Source organism: Coregonus clupeaformis, chromosome 1 (assembly GCF_020615455.1).
Source record: "Coregonus clupeaformis isolate EN_2021a chromosome 1, ASM2061545v1, whole genome shotgun sequence".
NCBI classification, from domain to species: domain Eukaryota; kingdom Metazoa; phylum Chordata; class Actinopteri; order Salmoniformes; family Salmonidae; genus Coregonus; species Coregonus clupeaformis.
Window position 1 is genome coordinate 66,526,371 of NC_059192.1, and position 18,894 is coordinate 66,545,264.

Below are 18,894 nucleotides of genomic sequence, written 5' to 3' on the forward strand. Positions count from 1 at the left end.
TCTGAACTCAAGGCCTGGAGAGCCCATTGCTTCTCAGTATCGAACGATGCTTCTCAGTATCTGTCGATGTGCCCTTGAGCAAGGTGCTCAACCCTAATTGCTCCTGTAAGTTGCTCTGGATAAGAGCGTCTGCTAAATGCCTCATATGTAAATGTAAAATGAACACTCAAGTCATGATGGGTTGCATTGTTTAAAGCAAATGGTCACCCACAAATCCATAATTGTGTGTTTAAACCAAATCAGAGTTCAAGAAATGTGTAAATACATTTCCTATGTCCCTTTATTGTACCACATTCATTGCTTTTCCTTCTTTAAGGTTCATTGTTAAAACCGAATGGTCATTCAAGAAATGTGTAAATACCTTCCCAATGTCCCTCCATTGTACTACATTCACCATTCGACCGAGACTTAACCACAGACCCATAAGTAAGGCAAACGGGAGCAAATGGAAACGTTTCCTCCTGAACTGTCCGGACCAATGAACCATGACTATAGGTGGTGCCCAAGAGGACTGCTTGTCAGGTTATTCATCACGGATGAACGACAACTTCTGTTTCTGTCTCTAGAAGACACCCCGTAACAGCCTTTAGGTCAAGGGGTGCCCATTTAAAATGAGCTGTTACACAAGTAGTAAATTAAACCAGTGGTGAAGACAACAGTTTTTATTGAGTATTAGATTTAGAGAATGATCTGGACTTGCATGGATTTATCAAACTGGGTTAATAAATACAACTAAGTGTATAGGCTTAATTTGACTCTATAATACGGGTACAGTATCCTCTTACAAGTGAAGCAAAAAAACAACCATACTCCAAGAATATCACAAACATGAAGTGAGATACATTACAGAACTGATTGAAAGTGCATAAATCTAGATGATCAATGATCAATGACCCTTTGACCAACGACATATGATACTTCCATAAAGTCCAAGTAATGCACCAGTTAACCACTGACCTAATTCGTAGAGATTTATGTATTTGACTTTCAATGTCCATTTTTGGAAGGCTTAATATTCTATGCCACTATCTTTTCTCTTAAAAATATTTTTTACCGGGGTCTTATAATTTGTTTCTCGTCAGTCAGCAGGCATTAACCGAATCAATGCTCTGGTTCTGCCACAAAAATACATTATACAGTCACTGCATGGGTGTCGATTTCGGGATCAACTGTCACACATCTACAGTTGTGGTACAGGGATTGGACTGCTGAGGACTGGGGTAAAGTCATTTTCTCTGATGAATCCCCTTTCCGATTGTTTGGGGCATCCGGAAAAAAGCTTGTCCGGAGAAGACAAGGTGAGCGCTACCATCAGTCCTGTGTCATGCCAACAGTAAAGCATCCTGAGACCATTCATGTGTGGGGTTGCTTCTCAGCCAAGGGAGTGGGCTCACTCACAATTTTGCCTAAGAACACAGCCATGAATAAAGAATGGTACCAACACATCCTCCGAGAGCAACTTCTCCCAACCATCCAAGAACAGTTTGGTGACGAACAATGCCTTTTCCAGCATGATGGAGCACCTTGCAATAAGGCAAAAGTGATAACTAAGTCGCTCGGGGAACAAAACATTATTATATTATTGACATTTTGGGTCCATGGCCAGGAAACTCCCCAGACCTTAATCCCATTGAAAACGTGTGCTCAATCCACAAGAGGTGGGTGGACAAACAAAACCCCACAAATTCTGACAAACTCCAAGCATTGATTATGCAAGAATGGACTGCCATCAGTCAGGGTGTGGCCCAGAAGCTAATTGACTGCATGCCAGGGCGGATTACAAGGGTCAACACTGCAAATATTGACTTTTTGCATAAACGTAATGTAATTGTCAATAAAAGCCTTTGACACTTATGGAATGCTTGTAATTATACTTCAGTATACCATAGTAACATCTGACAAAAATATCTAGAAACACTGAAGCAGCAAACTTTGTGAGGACCAATACTTGTGTCATTCTCAAAACTTTTGACCACGACTGTACAGTTGAAGTCGGAAGTTTACATACACTTAGGTTGAATCATTAAAACTTGTTTTTCAACCACTCCACAAATTTCTTGTTAACAAACTATAGTTTTGGCAAGTCGGTTAGGACATCTACTTCGTGCATGACACAAGTCGTTTTTCCAACAATTGTATACAGACAGATTATTTAACTTATAATTCACTGTATCACAATTCCAGTGGGTCAGAAGTTTACACACACTAAGTTGACTGTGCCTTTAAACAGCTTGGAAAATTCCAGAATTTTTTTTTAGAAGCTTTTTTAGAAGCTTCTGATAGGCTAATTGACATCATTTGAGTCAATTGGAGGTGTACCTGTGGATGTATTTCAAGGCCTACCTTCAAACTCAGTGCCTCTTTGCTTGACATCATGGGAAAATGAAAATAAATCAGCCAAGACCTCAGAAAAAAGATTGTAGACCTCTACAATTCTGGTTCATCCTTGGAAGCAATTTCCAAACGCCTGAAGGTACCACGTTCAACTGTACAAACAATAGTACGCAAGTATAAACACAATGGGACCACGCAGCCGTCATACCACTCAGGAAGGAGACACGTTCTGTCTCCTAGAGATGACCGTACTTTTGGTGCGAAAAGTGCAAATCAATCCCATAACAACAGCAAAGTACCTTCTGAAGACGCTGGAGGAAACAGGTACAAAAGTATCTATATCTACAGTAAAACGAATCCTATATCGACATAACCTGAATGGCCGCTCAGCAAGGAAGAAGCCACTGCTCCAAAACCGCCATAAAAAAGCCAGACTACGGTTTGCAACTGCACATGGGGACAAAGATTGTTCTTTTTGGTGAAATGTCCTCTGGTCTGATGAAACAAAAATAGAACTGTTTGGCCATAATGACCATCGTTATGTTTGGAGGAAAAAGGGCGTGGCTTGCAAGCCGAAGAACACCATCCCAACCATGAAGCACGGGGGTGGCAGCATCATGCTGTGGGGGTGCTTTGCTGCAGGAGGGACTGGTGCTCTTCACAAAATAGATGGCATCATGAGGAAGGACAATTATCTGGATATATTGAAGCAACATCTAAAGACATCAGCTAGGAAGTTAAAGCTTGGTTGCAAATTGGTCTTCCAAATGGACAATGACCCCAAGCATACTTCCAAAGTTGTGGCAAAATGGCTTAAGGACAACAAAGTCAAGGTATTGGAGTGGCCATCACAAAGCCCTGACATCAATCCTATAGAATATTTGTAGGCAGAACTGAAAAAGCGTGTGCGAGCAAGGAGGCCCACAAACCTGACTCAGTTACACCAGCTCTGTCAGGAGGAATGGGCCAAAATTCACCCAACTTATTGTGGGAAGCTTGTGGAAGGCTACCCGAAACGTTTGACCCAAGTTAAACAATTTAAAGGCAATGCTACCAAATACTAATTGAGTGTATGTAAACTTCTGACCCACTAGGAATGTGATGAAAGAAAAGCTGAAATAAATAATTCTCTCTACTATTATTCTGACATTTCACATTCTTAAAATAAAGTGGTGATCCTAACTGACCTAAGACAGGGAATTTTTACTAGGATTAAATGTCAGGAATTGTGAAAAACTGAGTTTAAATGTATTTGGTTAAAGTGTATGTAAACTTCCGACTTCAACTGTACTTAATCTGCGTCATATCTCCCAACTGCCTTTCCCTCCTTCCCCTCCTTGTAAAAAAAGAGGAATAAAATTGTTCTCTCCACGGCGGGGTTCTCTCTACTGAGCGATAGTAAGATTTGCTTGCTGTCCTCTCCTGCTGCCCCACCAGTCATTCCTTTAACTCATACTCCAATGCCTTTCTTCTTTTATTCCCTCACTCCTTTTCTCTGCCTTTCTATTCACTCTCACTCCCCTTCTTTTGTTCTTTCTCTATGTTCTTTCTCATTTGCTCTCACATTCTAACACACTGTGTTACTCCATGCTTCCCAAGGTCCACCAGGCCTCAAATGGTATGCCTGATCTATTTCATCTGTCCAACAAGTCTTTTGATAGTTGTTTAATGAAAGGAAAAGAGGTGAAGCGAGATAATTACTATGATAAATGCCCCCCACCATTGCCCAACAGAGGTGGCATAAACTGTGGTTTGAACTAGCTGTTCGGTTCCATGTGAACCCCATGCATCAATGTACCACTCTGGTTGCCTTGGCTTCAATGTTACTGCGCTCCACTAATGCTTGTACTAAGTTAACCTTCCACCACCTCTCTCTATTCGTCTCGCTCTCTCGCACTCTTTCTAGGCCCCCTTCCTCAGCAGAAACCAGTTGAGCCGTCACTCAATGTTTCCCCTCCTCCCCCTGCAAGTTCTTCTGTCTCACTCTCTCACCTTCTCCCCTATCCTTATTCCACTGACCATGCATGTTCCAAAAACAGTTCTTATTCCATGGTACACCCCCTCCCTTCAACTCCGTATCCCCCCATACACCCCCTTCCACCTTCCTACCCCCTCCTCCCCCAAGCCAAGCCTTGTCCACAATTCCTGTCCAAGTCTACCAGCTCATCTCCCCTATTACTCCATCTCGAGCCCCACCCTCACCATCCCATATTTCTCATGCTGGAATTTAGAGGCGTGTACCCGTGGGGTCCCCACCAATAGTGTGGCCGTGCTGATATAAAACCCTGCAGCAGTGTTTGCTTATTCGCCTTTCTGTCAGTCCAGCACTCCTGCTTGTGGAGGGGTCGAAAAAACCAAGGGACCAATACAAGTCCTAGCACCACACTTAAAACAAAGGTGCAACACAACGAAAATCAAAAGAGCACGGCTAGACACGGCTAGTAGCAAGGATGGAGAACGCGCACACGAAGTCGACGGCAGAATGCCTGGCCTTCTTCGGGGTTAAGCTGGAAACCGGTCTCACCCCAGACCAAGTCAAGAGGAACCTGGCCAAGTATGGCCCCAATGGTGAGACCCACGGAGGGATGGAGGGGTGCATGAAGAAAGGGGAACATAGAAAAGAAATGGAAACTGACGGTAGAATAGGCTAAGTACAGGAGGTGTGCCCTGTAGCAAAAGAGAATAGAGACCACTGTGTTAGGCATGTACAACTAGTAGATGTGATGTTTAATATGTGAAGGAATGATCATATCTCTTAAGGACATCACAAGTTATCCTGACTTTGAAGTTGTTAAGTTGTGAACAAGACATACTTTTTCGTTAGGGACACTTGCAGCGGGCAGTGAGGCTCTGTGTTGGATTCTTTTTTAGAAAAGGGTTAGGTTAGTTGCCACAGGTGGTAGACATGGACATGCAGAGACAGAGAAGCAGAGACTTTTGGGGTCTTTGAAGAGGAGTGGAGAGGGAGAGAGACGGGTGACGGCTCAAGAGTCTTCCTGGGTAATATACAGGGCGAGCATAATTTTGTCCCAGTGCAGAGGGGGAGGTCCTTAGATGGCTAACAGGGATGAATGATCTGAAATATGATCACTTATTTGCTGATCATTGACCAATTACATGCAGCGTGAACTAGATAGACCAAGCAAAGTTAGATGGAAGTCTGCTTCAATTGGCTCGCTGAAATGCCCACACCATTTTGTTTTAATTTAACATTGCATAAGCTGGTCACAATTGCATTTCTGGCCACAGTTTGTTCATGATCATGCTTTTGTAGCAAAAAAGTGCTTTGATGAATAAGCAAGTGTATCAATACACTCACAGTAAAGACTACAATCAACATGGTAATTGCTGTTATCAGATAATTGTCCACAATTCCATGGGCTACATTTCAATGCATTTCTGGTTTATGGCTAGTTTATGGGCAATCCAAATTGTATGTTGAATTAGTGTGTTCTTCCAGATTTTAAGGCTTGTTGAAACAAAGCAACAGTGATGACACTGGTACATTATTTATTGGATCGGTTGTACACTAAGACACTTTAAAGCACAGTTTGGCTAGGTCAGATTTTTGTTATTGGTTCATCCAAAATGGTTGAAAGTAAGGATATAGAAATTGACTAAAAGATGTTTTTGGTTTCCCATTTAATTAGTCAGTAGATCAGATTTTTGACACAGCTTTTCACTATTATTAGAACCACGATTAGGGAGAATAGAACATCCTGTAGATAAATAGCCCTTTTATATATATATCTGCCCAGTCCAAGTGGTGATGAACTAAGCGAAGTTTGACATATCATACAATCATGATTAATAATCACTTTTCTATTGTGTTAATATTTTTATGGGGTTCTGCCCACCTTCCCTTCTCTGCATCGTGATTGGACAACCCCAGCACTGCCAGCTGAGGAGGGTAAGTGTTTTTTTCACATCAACTGTCACTCATCCGAATTCACAAATAAGAAGCACATTGTGGAAATGTACCAACGTTTATCAATATTATTGATACTTTTTACACGTGATTCACATCATTTAAAAAATGACTACTGGCTTCAATCCAAAATAAAATCAATATTTATCAGGGGTTAATTGTAACATCCAAGCAACCATTTGAGTGTGGAATTTCTTGCACATTATTGCATAATCCTCCCACTCTTGTATAATCCTGTTAACAGAACATCCACATTTATAGAAGTATGACTCCAAATCAATCAATACATGGGTCATTTCCCCTTTGTATATGATAATCACTTATTTTGGGTTTGAAATCAAGCAAAACATCACATAAATTATCTCTATTACACAGCATTCGGCATAATACTTATCTTGCCTCCAAACACTTACACAAAAATAACAAATACACACAAATTCTCAGAACATTATTTATTAATATGTTTTTCTCTATTTCTCTCAGGTAAGACCACCTGGGAGCTGATTGTGGAGCAGTTTGAGGATCTGTTGGTCAGAATCCTGCTGCTGGCTGCCTGCATCTCTTTTGTGAGTAAACAAAGACTATGCTTGTATTATTTCATCCTGGTTATTTTGCTCAAGATAATAGTAATAGTAGTCGTAGTAGTAGAAATACGTCACTGGAAAAACACCAACTACACACTCTAATATTGTAAATATTTTTTTATGTGCAGGTCTTATTGGGTCAGATATTATATAATTTAATTGATTGTCAATTCAATTGATTAGTCAATTGAAATGTAAGATATTTGGCCTCTCCCAATTATTTATCCCACCTGAATAAGACTTTTGTAATCTTTGTGAAAATCACTCCCCAAGAACACCTGTGAAATTATTTCAAGATTTTAAGATGATTTTTTTGAATGTAGTTTTCATGTTTAATTCCCTTCCCACCCCAGAGTGAGAAGAAAATAGTTATTTCATATGTTTTTAGGGGGGGGGGGACCACCCCCCATACCCACTCATACCTTCTCTGCACATTTTTTGTTAAGACCCTTAATTGATATCAAACAGCTGTGACAGTGGCACTTAAAGTTGTAGGCCTACACCTGTAACCCAAGCCACTGGCCTGAAGGATGATCCTGCATATCACTGCTTTGGCATTGCTGTCTTGTCACTTTATCAAACAACTTGTACCTTCTCTTGGCTCTCCAAGTCCCCTTCCCTCTTAAAATATATTTTTGAACAGGAGAACTTGGGGTTGGGGTACATTGAACAGGACAAATATAAGCACCCCATATTTGACCTTGAGAGGGGTGGTTGGAGGTGTATTAATTCTTACCACAAGCTTTCCACCCCTTTGGGCAGCTGTCAGGATGGCCTTAGAAGGCGAATATTGAGGAGCGGGTGAGAGACAGGGGGTGCGGGGAGTAAGGGGGCGTCGAGGGGGTAATGGTTTATTTTAAGAAAGACTCAAGCCAGGGAAGAGAAACTGTATCCTTCGGGAAAAGGTCAGGTCTGAAGGAAGGAACGATGGGCTTCCACAGAAAGAGGTAGAGAAGGTTGAAGTGGATACTGTAGGAGCATGGAGTTATGGGACATGGAGATCAAGTGTATAGGGATTGTGTCATTATTTTGAAATACAGCTCTAAACTGCATTCTGGAAACTGTAAACTGGAGCGGTTGCTTAACTTTAGACAACAGCTGAACAACATCAACACAATTTAAGAAAACATTTTAACACAACCTGCTGATTCGGTGTTTACCCATTAAATTGTTGAGAGCATATATAGTGTGCAACTATTTTCTTTATTTTTACATAAGTTTACTATTCCAAAATTGCAAATGCACAAATGCAAAATTTAAAATGCATAAAACATAGGATTTACACAATTCAAACATTTTCGCACACTGCATTTATAAATGAATAAAAAAATGCAAGTTAAGTAGGTCTATTTCTAAACCTGTTACAGTTTTGCCTCCTGTTGTTGTGTCCATGGACACTAGCATTGAGTCTGTGTAAGAGTATCAGACAGTAAACAGACTAAGATCTAAATAGAACAGTGATGGAACAAACACATGAAACCATTTTCTAAATGCCTGATAGTGCCCTACAGTGCCCTCTGCACACTCTGCTTATTCTCAATCATCTCAAACATCCTCACAGCTTCCCTATGGCTTTTAAGCCAAGGGCTTCCCTCAGGAGAATTGTCATTTCCTAAAATCCATGACATCATTATAAACATGTGTAAACCATATATAAATCAACAAAAACCCTACAGACAACCACTGACTATCAAATAGCCCATAGAAATTCCTTGCTTTGCAGCAGATTCAGAATCAGACAACTTTATTGCCATGCCACAAATGTTAGTAGGAATTTATTTTCATGTTTTACACAAAACCACTGTATCAGATAATAATTGTATTGATTTAACTGTGATTAAACACCGTTTTTCCTGCAGACAGTGTGACTGTAAGCTATGATGCAAATGCTGACACCAAATGCTAACCCTTTTCCGCTGTTGTCCTCCTGTTTGTGCTCAGGTGCTGGCTTGGTTTGAGGAAGGTGAGGAGACCGTCACTGCCTTTGTTGAGCCCTTCGTCATCCTTCTCATCCTTATCGCTAATGCTGTTGTTGGAGTGTGGCAGGTCAGTGGCGTTGACGTACAGACGTACACGTTGAGCAACAACACATACCCGCAGCTTTGATGACCTATAGTGTGTGGGTTGATGACATAGAGCACGTGGGTTAGGGTTACTGAGAAAGAGGAGTTTGCTCAATTGAAACATAATTACTTTTGGACACCAGTGAGAATGACAGCTGGGTTAGGCATGTTTTGAGTAATAACAAACAAGCAGATAAAAAAAAAATATATAATAATCTGAAAGCCACCTGTGGGTCTGTTAGTTGTGACTGTAACATGGTCTATTTCCTTAACATTTCTAACAGTTGTATTTTCTGTAGTTATGTTATGAGTTACAGCTATATGTTATGACTAGGTGTTTGTATTGTCTGTAGTCACGTTAGTGTTGACTGCAGTCCTGTGACTTGGTGTTTGTATTGACTGTAGTTGTGTTAGAGTTGACAGTGGGTGTTTGTATTGACTGTAGTTGCACGTGTGTCTGGTTGTCTGCCACAGGAGCGTAATGCTGAGGACGCCATCGAAGCTCTGAAGGAGTACGAGCCTGAGATGGGCAAAGTCTTCCGTACTGACAGGAAGAGCGTGCAGAAGATCAAGGCCAATGGGATGGTTCCTGGTGATATTGTGGAGGTGTCCGGTGAGAGACCCATCTTTCTCTTAATTACCTATATTTTTATTCAGTAATTTCTTGTACACCCTTTTAAAGACCTAAGGACTGGGGACTCTAGACTAGAGACTCATGCTGGAAATTAGCGCAAGCTAAAGCATGATGGGACAATTCATCTGACTGTTGATGACTCAATGTGTCAATGTTTTAATTGTATGTGTCCCCCTAACAAATACATGTGTTTTATTATCTCTTACTCAATCATATTTTTTCCCTCCTTTTTTAACACTGACAACACTTTAGGCGTAAAGTGGCTTTACTGTGTAAACTGTTGAGAAAGAAAGGTAGGGACCCACATAGTGTATTTTTGAGAGGATTCTCAAGAACAGGACATGTGAGTACAAGATGGAGGGGAGATGGGGAGGCCTCCTGCCCATATAAGGCAGCGAGAGGGAGGGAAGGAGGGAGGGGGTGAACGGCTGCGAAAACATGCTGAGGGAAGGAAAACAAAATCTTGGGTATAAATACCCCCCTACCACCTGCCCCACCTCTTCTCCCCTTCTTGCCCTCTCTCTCTCCCAGCTCTCCCATAACCCACTGGTGTTCATTTATCAAAGGGCTGTTGCCCTTCAAGTCAGTCATTTCCATGGCATTCCTATGGCTTATTCTGATTGGTTGGTGTATAATGTGTCAGTTGAGGTTAAGCATGCATACTTATCTCTCGCTCTCGCTCCCCCCGCCCCCATTCCCCAGTCGGTGACAAAGTCCCCGCTGACATCAGGATTGTTGCCATCCGTTCCACCACCCTCCGCATTGACCAGTCCATTCTTACTGGTGAGGATCCTCACATACTACAACTCCATACTATATAATACATAACATGTTGTTTTAACTATGCAGAAAACAACAATACACAGTTACACTATTCAAAATCATTACGGATAAAGAACACAAAGTCTAAAGACCTATTTACATTATAGTCCTATAAGAAATGTGGGAAAGGGTGCTTTTTAGACCTGTATGGCGTTGCGTTGCATACTGTTTTCTTGTTATGTGTCCTCTCATTGACCATTGTCTGTGTGTCCCCCTCAGGTGAGTCCGTCAGTGTGATTAAGCATACTGACCCTGTCCCCGACCCCAGAGCTGTCAACCAGGACAAGAAGAACATGCTTTTCTCTGCAAGTATCCCTCCATCTCTCCTTCCCTCCATACCTCTATTTCTGTATTCCATTCTCCCCTCCATCACTGTGTCAATACATCCTTCTTTTCTTTATTCACCTGTCCCTCCCTGCCTCCATCCTTTTTCTACACCTCCATCCCTCGCTCTGTCCCTCAGTCCTTACCTCTCTTTCATAACACACCCTCTAGCATTCTCTATTCATGACTAGTCAACTTTTCTTAATCCTCATAGTTCCTACAAGAACAAAAGGCCTAAAACTCAATTCTACGTTCTTGCTCGTCGTTTTTCTCACCGTCTATCCTCCACCACCTCTACCAACCACAGGGCACCAACGTCGCTGCTGGCAGAGCCATTGGCGTGGTTGTGGCTACCGGTGTCGGCACTGAGATTGGCAAGATCCGCGACCAGATGGTCGCCACCGAGCAAGAGAAGACCCCCCTGCAGGCCAAGCTGGACGAGTTCGGCGAGCAGCTGTCCAAGGTCATCTCCCTGATCTGTGTTGCCGTGTGGGCGATCAACATCGGCCACTTCAACGACCCCGTCCATGGAGGTTCCTGGATCCGTGGTGCCGTCTACTACTTCAAGATCGCCATTGCCCTGGCTGTGGCCGCCATACCTGAGGGTGAGGGATGGCGGGAGGGAGGGAGGGAGGGATGGAGGATAGGGAAAAGAGAGGTGTTATGGGGAGGGGAAGGGGGCATGAATGTGTGTGTTTGGAGGAGAGATAGGTTGTGGGGTGTATGTGCGTGTATGTGTGTGCGTACTCGTGTGTGTGTGCGTGGTTGTTCAGGTATGTGCAGTTAACACACTATGCTTGTTGTTTGTGATATTCCATTGTGACTAAATGCACACTATGTAATTCTCACTATATCACTACTTTTTGATTTACTCACGCTTTTGACTATCATCTCTCTACCAGGTCTGCCCGCTGTCATCACTACCTGCCTGGCTCTCGGTACCCGCCGTATGGCCAAGAAGAACGCCATTGTCCGCTCTCTGCCCTCTGTGGAGACCCTGGGTTGCACCTCCGTCATCTGCTCTGACAAGACCGGAACCCTGACCACCAACCAGATGTGTGTGACTAAGGTGGGTGCTGCACAGAACACAGTACCCGTTAACGGGTCTGCAACTGGCAGCCCACGGGCCAAATACGGCCTCCGAACCAATTTAATGTGGCTTGCCAAGATTGTCTTAGTAGAAAAATACAGACACATTTGTACACAGACACACATTTCACTGGGACATAGGGTAGCATATTGTTCACCATGTGACTGATTTGGGCATATTCAGACACTTGACACACTCACGCACATACACAAACTGAACAGTAATTTCACAACTTCCCTTTGTTTCTTCCTCTCTAGATGTTCATCATCAAGAATGTTGATGGCGACCATGTCGACCTGGACATGTTTGACATCTCCGGCTCCAAGTACACCCCCGAGGGAGAGGTGTAAGTAGTCTGTTTCTGTGGCAACCGCAGTTAACTTTACGACATAGGTACCATTCAAGCTACTGAGCCTCATATGACAATGATGTTAACGCATATTCTCTTTATTCCCTTTTTCTCTATTCTCCCTATATCTTCCTTTTTTCCCTCTGTCAATATCTCCCTCCCTTTTTCTTCTTCTTCCACCTCTCTCTATCTCTCCCTCTCTTAGCTCCCAGGGAGGTGCTAAGACCACCTGCGGATCCTATGATGGCCTTGTTGAGCTGGCAACCATCAGCTCCCTGTGCAATGACTCCTCTCTGGACTACAATGATGTAATTCATTGATTTATTTGTTATTTATTTATCTCATTTAGTAGGCAGGGACAGTGCACCATTCATTCTATCCATCAATATTTAAGTTTTCACATCAAGTTCTCGCTATGTCGCTCATTTTCTTCTGTAGTCCCCTAAACACAGATAAAACAACATGGCTAACACATATTTATGCTCTGACAAAGTAATTGTGACAAAGCTTTTTTCTTTTTTTATTATGTTTTATTGTCACATACAGCGCATAGGTGCAGTGAAATTTGTTGTTTTACAGGATCAGCCATAGAAGTACAGTGCCCCTGTATCAAATTAGGCTTAAGTGCCTTGCTCAAGGGCACATCGCCAGATTTTTCACCTTGTCGGCTCGGGTATTCGAACCAGCGACCTCTCCCGCTTGGCAATTGAAATGTGCTTCTCTGCAGTCATGGCTAACATACATCAAATAACATGTTTTATGATTACGAAGATGTCCCATTGCTGTAGATTCTGCCCTCTGCCTCTTCTTAACTTTTTTCTTCTGACACTTTATCTCTATTTCTCTCCCTTCCCTCCAGTCCAAGAACATCTATGAGAAGGTGGGTGAGGCCACCGAGACTGCCATGTGCTGCCTGGTTGAAAAGATGAACGTGTTCAACTCCAAAGTTACAGGCCTCTCCAAGCCTGATAGAGCCAATGCCTGTTGTGCTGTGATCAAGCAGCTGATGAAGAAGGAATTCACCCTGGAGTTCTCCCGTGACAGGAAATCCATGTCTGTGTACTGCACCCCCGTCAAGGGCGATGGTGGAGCTAAGATGTTTGTGAAGGTCAGCTCCTCTCTCTCTCTCCACTTTCTAGCTCTCGTCTTCTAGTCCTCTTCCTCTAATGCCTTTGTGTCAAACATGGGCTTATGCCTTATTGTTCCGTTGCAAGCAGTTTATTAGCCACTAAATTATAGCCTCATCTTTGAGGGTTTTAGTTAGACAGCAAAATACTCAACAATTCTACCCGACAACTGTATTTTCAAAGCAGTAAAGGAAGGAGCTTGATTTGGTCCCTTTGTGAAAACCCAACCTCTCTCCGTTTCCTCCTCACCCAATAGGGTGCCCCCGAGGGTGTGATTGACAGATGTGCCTATGTTCGTGTTGGCACCACCCGTGTTCCCCTGACTGGTGCCGTCAAGGACAAGATCTTGGCTGTGATCAAGGAATGGGGTTGCGGCCGCGATACCCTGCGTTGCCTGGCCCTTGCCACCCGTGACACCCCCCTGAGGGTCGAGGAGATGAAGCTTGAGGACGCCACCAAGTTCATTGATTACGAGGTGAGGAATAAATATTTCCCTCTGTAGATGGATGGGTGGACGGCAGGATGGATAGATGGGAGGATGAGAGGATGGATGGATGAATGGACACCGTTATGGATGGATGTCTAGCCAGATAGATCCAAGTTGGTTTTGACTCATCCTCACCTTTCTCCCTCACTCCCCTTGTCCCCAGACTGACCTGACCTTCGTTGGCTGCGTTGGTATGCTGGATCCCCCGCGTAAGGAGGTTACGCCCGCCATTCAGTTGTGCAAAGCTGCTGGAATCCGCGTCATCATGATCACTGGTTAGTGTACCACTACCTCCTCTCTAGCACCCATACCCAATACAGACCATCTTCCTTTACAAAGTGATTGTGTATATGTTTCCTTTAGTTTGTGTTGTCTGTTTCTAAGTAAATATTATAATCTTCTGTGACTTTGATCTAGTTTATGTCGTGTCCGTTCTTAAGTAAATATTATTATTGTCTAGTTTGTTGCGTCTGTGTTGAAGGTGTTGTTGCATCCACAATGGTGTTTGTTGTGTCTGTGCTATCACGTGTCCGATTTATGTGCCTAATGTGTTTATATCTCTGTTTATATAGACATCTGTATTCCACGTTATATTAGCCTGTTTTTTTTTGCTCATTCTCAGTCACATATTACCTGGGGTTGAATTGGAGAAAAAATTATGTTTACTGTAAAATTACTGTAAAAAACAACAACTGTAAAGTCACCAGCTAAAATGTCAAAATTAGTTTCACGTTGAAAACGCAGTTCCCCTTCGATTCCACCCCTGGTCATTATTACTGTACAGTACACCTTTCTCTTTATCCCTCATCTGATTGGATAATGTCACCTTTCGACTCCCTCAGGTGACAACAAGGGAACCGCAGTGGCCATCTGCCGTCGTATTGGCATCTTCACGGAGGATGAGGATGTGACTGGAAAGGCCTTCACTGGCCGTGAGTTCGACGACCTGCCCTCATTTGAAATGCAAAGCGATGCTGTCAGAAACGCTAGCTGCTACGCCCGTGTGGAGCCCTCCCACAAATCCAAGATCGTTGGGTTTCTGCAGGGCCAAGACGAGATTACCGCCATGGTGAGGCCACGACATATGTGTAGATACACATGCAATATACTATAAAATACACAAGTCTTCAAACATTTGATAGTAGTTCAAATGAATCCAAAGTTTACGCCAAATTCCTGTAACGTAACTGTGATAGTATTCCTCTAGCAATCTTTGAATGACTGACTTGTAAATGCACCACTTCAACTGACCCTCTCTCTCTCCCTCCCTCCCTTAAACCAGACCGGTGATGGTGTGAACGATGCCCCCGCCCTGAAGAAGGCCGAGATCGGCATCGCCATGGGCTCTGGCACTGCCGTTGCCAAGTCTGCCTCTGAGATGGTCCTGGCTGACGACAACTTCTCTTCCATCGTGTCCGCCGTCGAGGAGGGCCGCGCCATCTACAACAACATGAAGCAGTTCATCCGCTACCTCATCTCCTCCAACGTTGGTGAGGTCGTCTGGTGAGTGTTCTGTCCATACGGGACTGACTGGGTTCGAACCCCGGGCTCTCTGAGACTGTGTTAGCCCATCAAGCTAAAGCCTAGGCATTAGTTAGGGACCTAACTTCTCTCCTCCTTGTCCTCCCCATCCCTTCAACTGTAGTCCGCTTTCATGTATTATTCACTGGGATTTGTACTTTTTTAACTTGTAACTAATTTTTTACAAATCTAAATCAATCAATCCACCTTTTCCTCCATTCTCTCACTCAGTATCTTCCTGACTGCTGCCTTGGGTCTGCCCGAGGCTCTTATCCCCGTCCAGCTGCTGTGGGTCAACCTGGTGACTGACGGTCTGCCCGCCACCGCCCTGGGCTTCAACCCCCCCGACCTGGACATCATGGGCCGCCGCCCCCGTTCCGCCAAGGAGCCCCTGATCTCCGGCTGGCTGTTCTTCAGATACATGGTCATTGGAGGTAAGCGTGGAAGAATAGGACAGGGGAACTATCTGTCTATGTTCCAAATGGCAACCTATTCCCTTCATAGTGCACTATTTTTGTCCAGGGCCAATAAGGTTTGCACTAGGGAATATGGGCCCTGGTCAAAAGTAGTGCACTATGAAGGGAATAGGGTGCCATTTAGGACATATCCCCTGTCTGTTTTGCATTAGTAGGGTCCTGTAAGGGCTGGTTGAACACCACCAAGGTGTTCACCACCTGAGTCTGTGTCTGACGGTGAGTCTCTTTGGTCCGCTCCAGGATATGTCGGTGCTGCCACTGTCGCAGCTGCCGTCTGGTGGTTCATGTACGATCCCACCGGCCCCGGAGTCACCTTCCACCAGCTGTCCCACTTCATGCAGTGCCACGACGAGAACGAAGACTTCACCGGCATTACATGCAAGGTGTTCGAGGCCGCTCCCCCTATGACGATGGCCCTGTCCGTGCTGGTCACCATCGAGATGTCCAACGCCCTCAACAGGTCAGATGCAGAGCATGCACACACACACACACACACACACACACACACACACACACACACACACACACACACACACACACACACACACACACACACACACACACACACACACACACACACACACACACACACACACACACACACACACACACAGGCACATGCACAGACACACACACATACACGCACATACAGATGCAAGAGCACAGACACACAAGCACATGCAGAGGCATGCACTCGCGCACACACACACACACACACTAATCATGTGATGTTAAATTGTATCCTTTAACCCCCCTCTCTTGCAGCTTGTCTGAGAACCAGTCTCTGGTGCGCATGCCCCCATGGAGCAACTTGTGGCTGGTTGGAGCCATGGCTCTCTCCATGTCCCTCCACTTCATGATCATCTACGTCGACCCCCTGCCCGTAAGTACTGTCACCATGGAAATGGTCTCATCACAGTCCTCTGTCACTGTGGAAATGGTCCCATCATATGCTCAATAAATTTGACATTTATATTGGTCAGAGGACCCTATTGAGTATTTTTTGTCAGTAGTTTGACAGTTGTTCTTCCCTAATAACCCTGTGTTCTCTTCTCCCACCCAGATGGTCTTCAAGTTGACTCACTTGAACCTGGAGCAGTGGTTGATTGTCCTGAAACTTTCTTTCCCTGTCATCCTGATTGACGAGGTGTTGAAGTTTGTCGCCCGTAACTACCTGGAGAGTAAGTGTGCCTCTAACACACACACACACACACACACACACACACACACACACACACACACACACACACACACACACACACACACACACACACACTTTTACCATGGTAACCAAGTGATGGTATTCTATCCTTGTATTTGCAAGCAAATTAATTCCTTTTTACCTTCACCCTTGTTATCTTTTATTTGGTATGAACTGAATAATCCTTCCATCTGATTAAGACAATTTGTAACATAATGTTCATGCTTGTCTTCTTTAACCTCTTAATGTCTCTCTCAATCCTTAATTCAATTGTTTCTATAATTTTACCATCTGCTCTCAATGCCTTTATTTCTTATTTATCTCTATACTCTGCTCTCTCTTTCTCTAACTCCCTGTATTCATTATTTTTCTCTAAACTCATTTTTCTTTCTCTAACTCCCTGTATTCCTTCTTCCTATCTTTATACTCACTCTCACCTCGCCCTCTCTTTTATTTAATCATATAACTCCATCCTTTCATTCCTCATTAACACTTTGAATCATCTTTTTACAGACTAATCCTGCCTATCACCCACCATTAGCCTGTAACTACAGCAAGGTATCCCACCATCTGCATCGCTAGCGGTTCTCTCTTTGTGTGTATGTCATTGTGTTTATGTCAGGAGAGTGTGTGTACATGTGCAAAGCGAATCTGTGTTTTACAACTTGCCCAAGTTGCGTTCTTGTCGTTTTCAGTCATTCCGGTGATCTCTAGCCTATATGCTCAAACGTGTGTGGACATGCGACTTCTGTATTGTATCTGTACTGCCCTGTATTCTGCTGGTCTGGTTTATGGATGTTGTTTTCCACTGTTATACGTATAGTTCGTATCAGTGATGTGTCAGTATCAGTAGGCTTTGGGGATTTGTCCCATATCTGTTTGTGCTGTGTAGCCAACTCCTATGGTTGTTACATAGAAGTTGGTTATACAGCACAAACAGATCTGAGACCAGGCTATCATGAATCATGTCTTGTTGTTGATGTCGTGAGTTGTCTAGATGCTTTGGCATTGGCGGGGGGGGTTTGAAGGGGTAGATGTTTGAAGCAGTAACCATGTTGCCATGAACATTTGAAATATGAGCTATTATTCCATAAAAGTGTGATATATTTTTGCTCAATATACTGTACCTCTGCAGTAAATAACCATATTGCCATATTTACATAGTGTACGTTCAGATCCTATACTAATACTTAAGTATTACATAGAAACATAGAAATCTTTATAGAAAGAAATTAACAAGAAAGGCTAGTTATTAGCTATTGTCATAATACCACTATGGTTGAAATAACAGTGTAATTATATTTCCATGACATATTACATATATCTGCTGCTGTCATCAGCTTTCATTTAAAACTAACATTGCATTAAACTCTTTCCCTCTGATTTCCTGCTTTTCTTCTTTCACTCTAGAAAAATAGAAATCTAGAAGAAGAGGAATTAGAGAGGTGGAGAGAGGGAGGACGAGGAGGAGAAAATTGAAAAAGAGGACGATCACAACCGATGAAAGAGGGGCTCTTGTGAGCCAACCAATAGAAGAGAGGGGACAAAACAGGGAAATCAACGAGAAAACCCCCCAATTAAAAACATCCACATAAAACAACCTCTGTATATGGAAAGAGATTAAATTGGATTGGGGTTCTACCCCACCAAAACAGTATTAAAATATTTAAGATTGTATTCATAGAAATAAAGTATGTATTAAAAATCAATTTTTTGTTAAACTTGGATACTCTTGACTGTTGTTGTTTTTGTTCCGTTTCTCCACCACAATCCAACTTGTGTTACATTCCTCTACTACTCATTACTTTATCCAGGTCTTTGCCCCTCTGTGCTTTACATCAGTCCAATGTAGGAGAGAAGTACTGAGGGTTGTCCATGACATCAAACAAAGGACAAGTTCACCCACAACAATAAGGTATCTTTACCGTTAATAAACAAAGTGATCACTACAAAT

At 43.3% G+C, this 18,894-nt stretch overlaps 1 protein-coding gene across 2 annotated transcripts; it reads left to right on the forward strand.

Moving 5' to 3' along the window:
- Positions 1 to 4,628: 4,628 nt before the first annotated feature.
- Positions 4,629 to 18,665, forward strand: LOC121572355 (sarcoplasmic/endoplasmic reticulum calcium ATPase 1). 2 transcript variants are annotated; one of them, XM_041884413.2, is made up of 21 exons: positions 4,629 to 4,902; positions 6,227 to 6,244; positions 6,746 to 6,828; positions 8,788 to 8,892; positions 9,384 to 9,522; positions 10,246 to 10,326; positions 10,585 to 10,670; positions 10,997 to 11,294; positions 11,592 to 11,758; positions 12,037 to 12,125; positions 12,334 to 12,436; positions 12,988 to 13,236; positions 13,512 to 13,730; positions 13,906 to 14,017; positions 14,585 to 14,811; positions 15,025 to 15,245; positions 15,495 to 15,697; positions 15,980 to 16,199; positions 16,505 to 16,622; positions 16,803 to 16,920; positions 18,351 to 18,665. In XM_041884413.2, exons 1-21 carry the CDS (start codon positions 4,785 to 4,787, stop codon positions 18,356 to 18,358), a joined length of 2,982 nt encoding a protein of 993 aa, XP_041740347.2. In that variant the 5' UTR covers positions 4,629 to 4,784; the 3' UTR covers positions 18,359 to 18,665. The 2 variants fall into 2 exon arrangements, with proteins under 2 accessions (XP_041740347.2, XP_041740356.2); XM_041884422.2 differs by lacking the exon at positions 18,351 to 18,665 and adding an exon at positions 17,454 to 17,498.
- Positions 18,666 to 18,894: the final 229 nt, after the last annotated feature.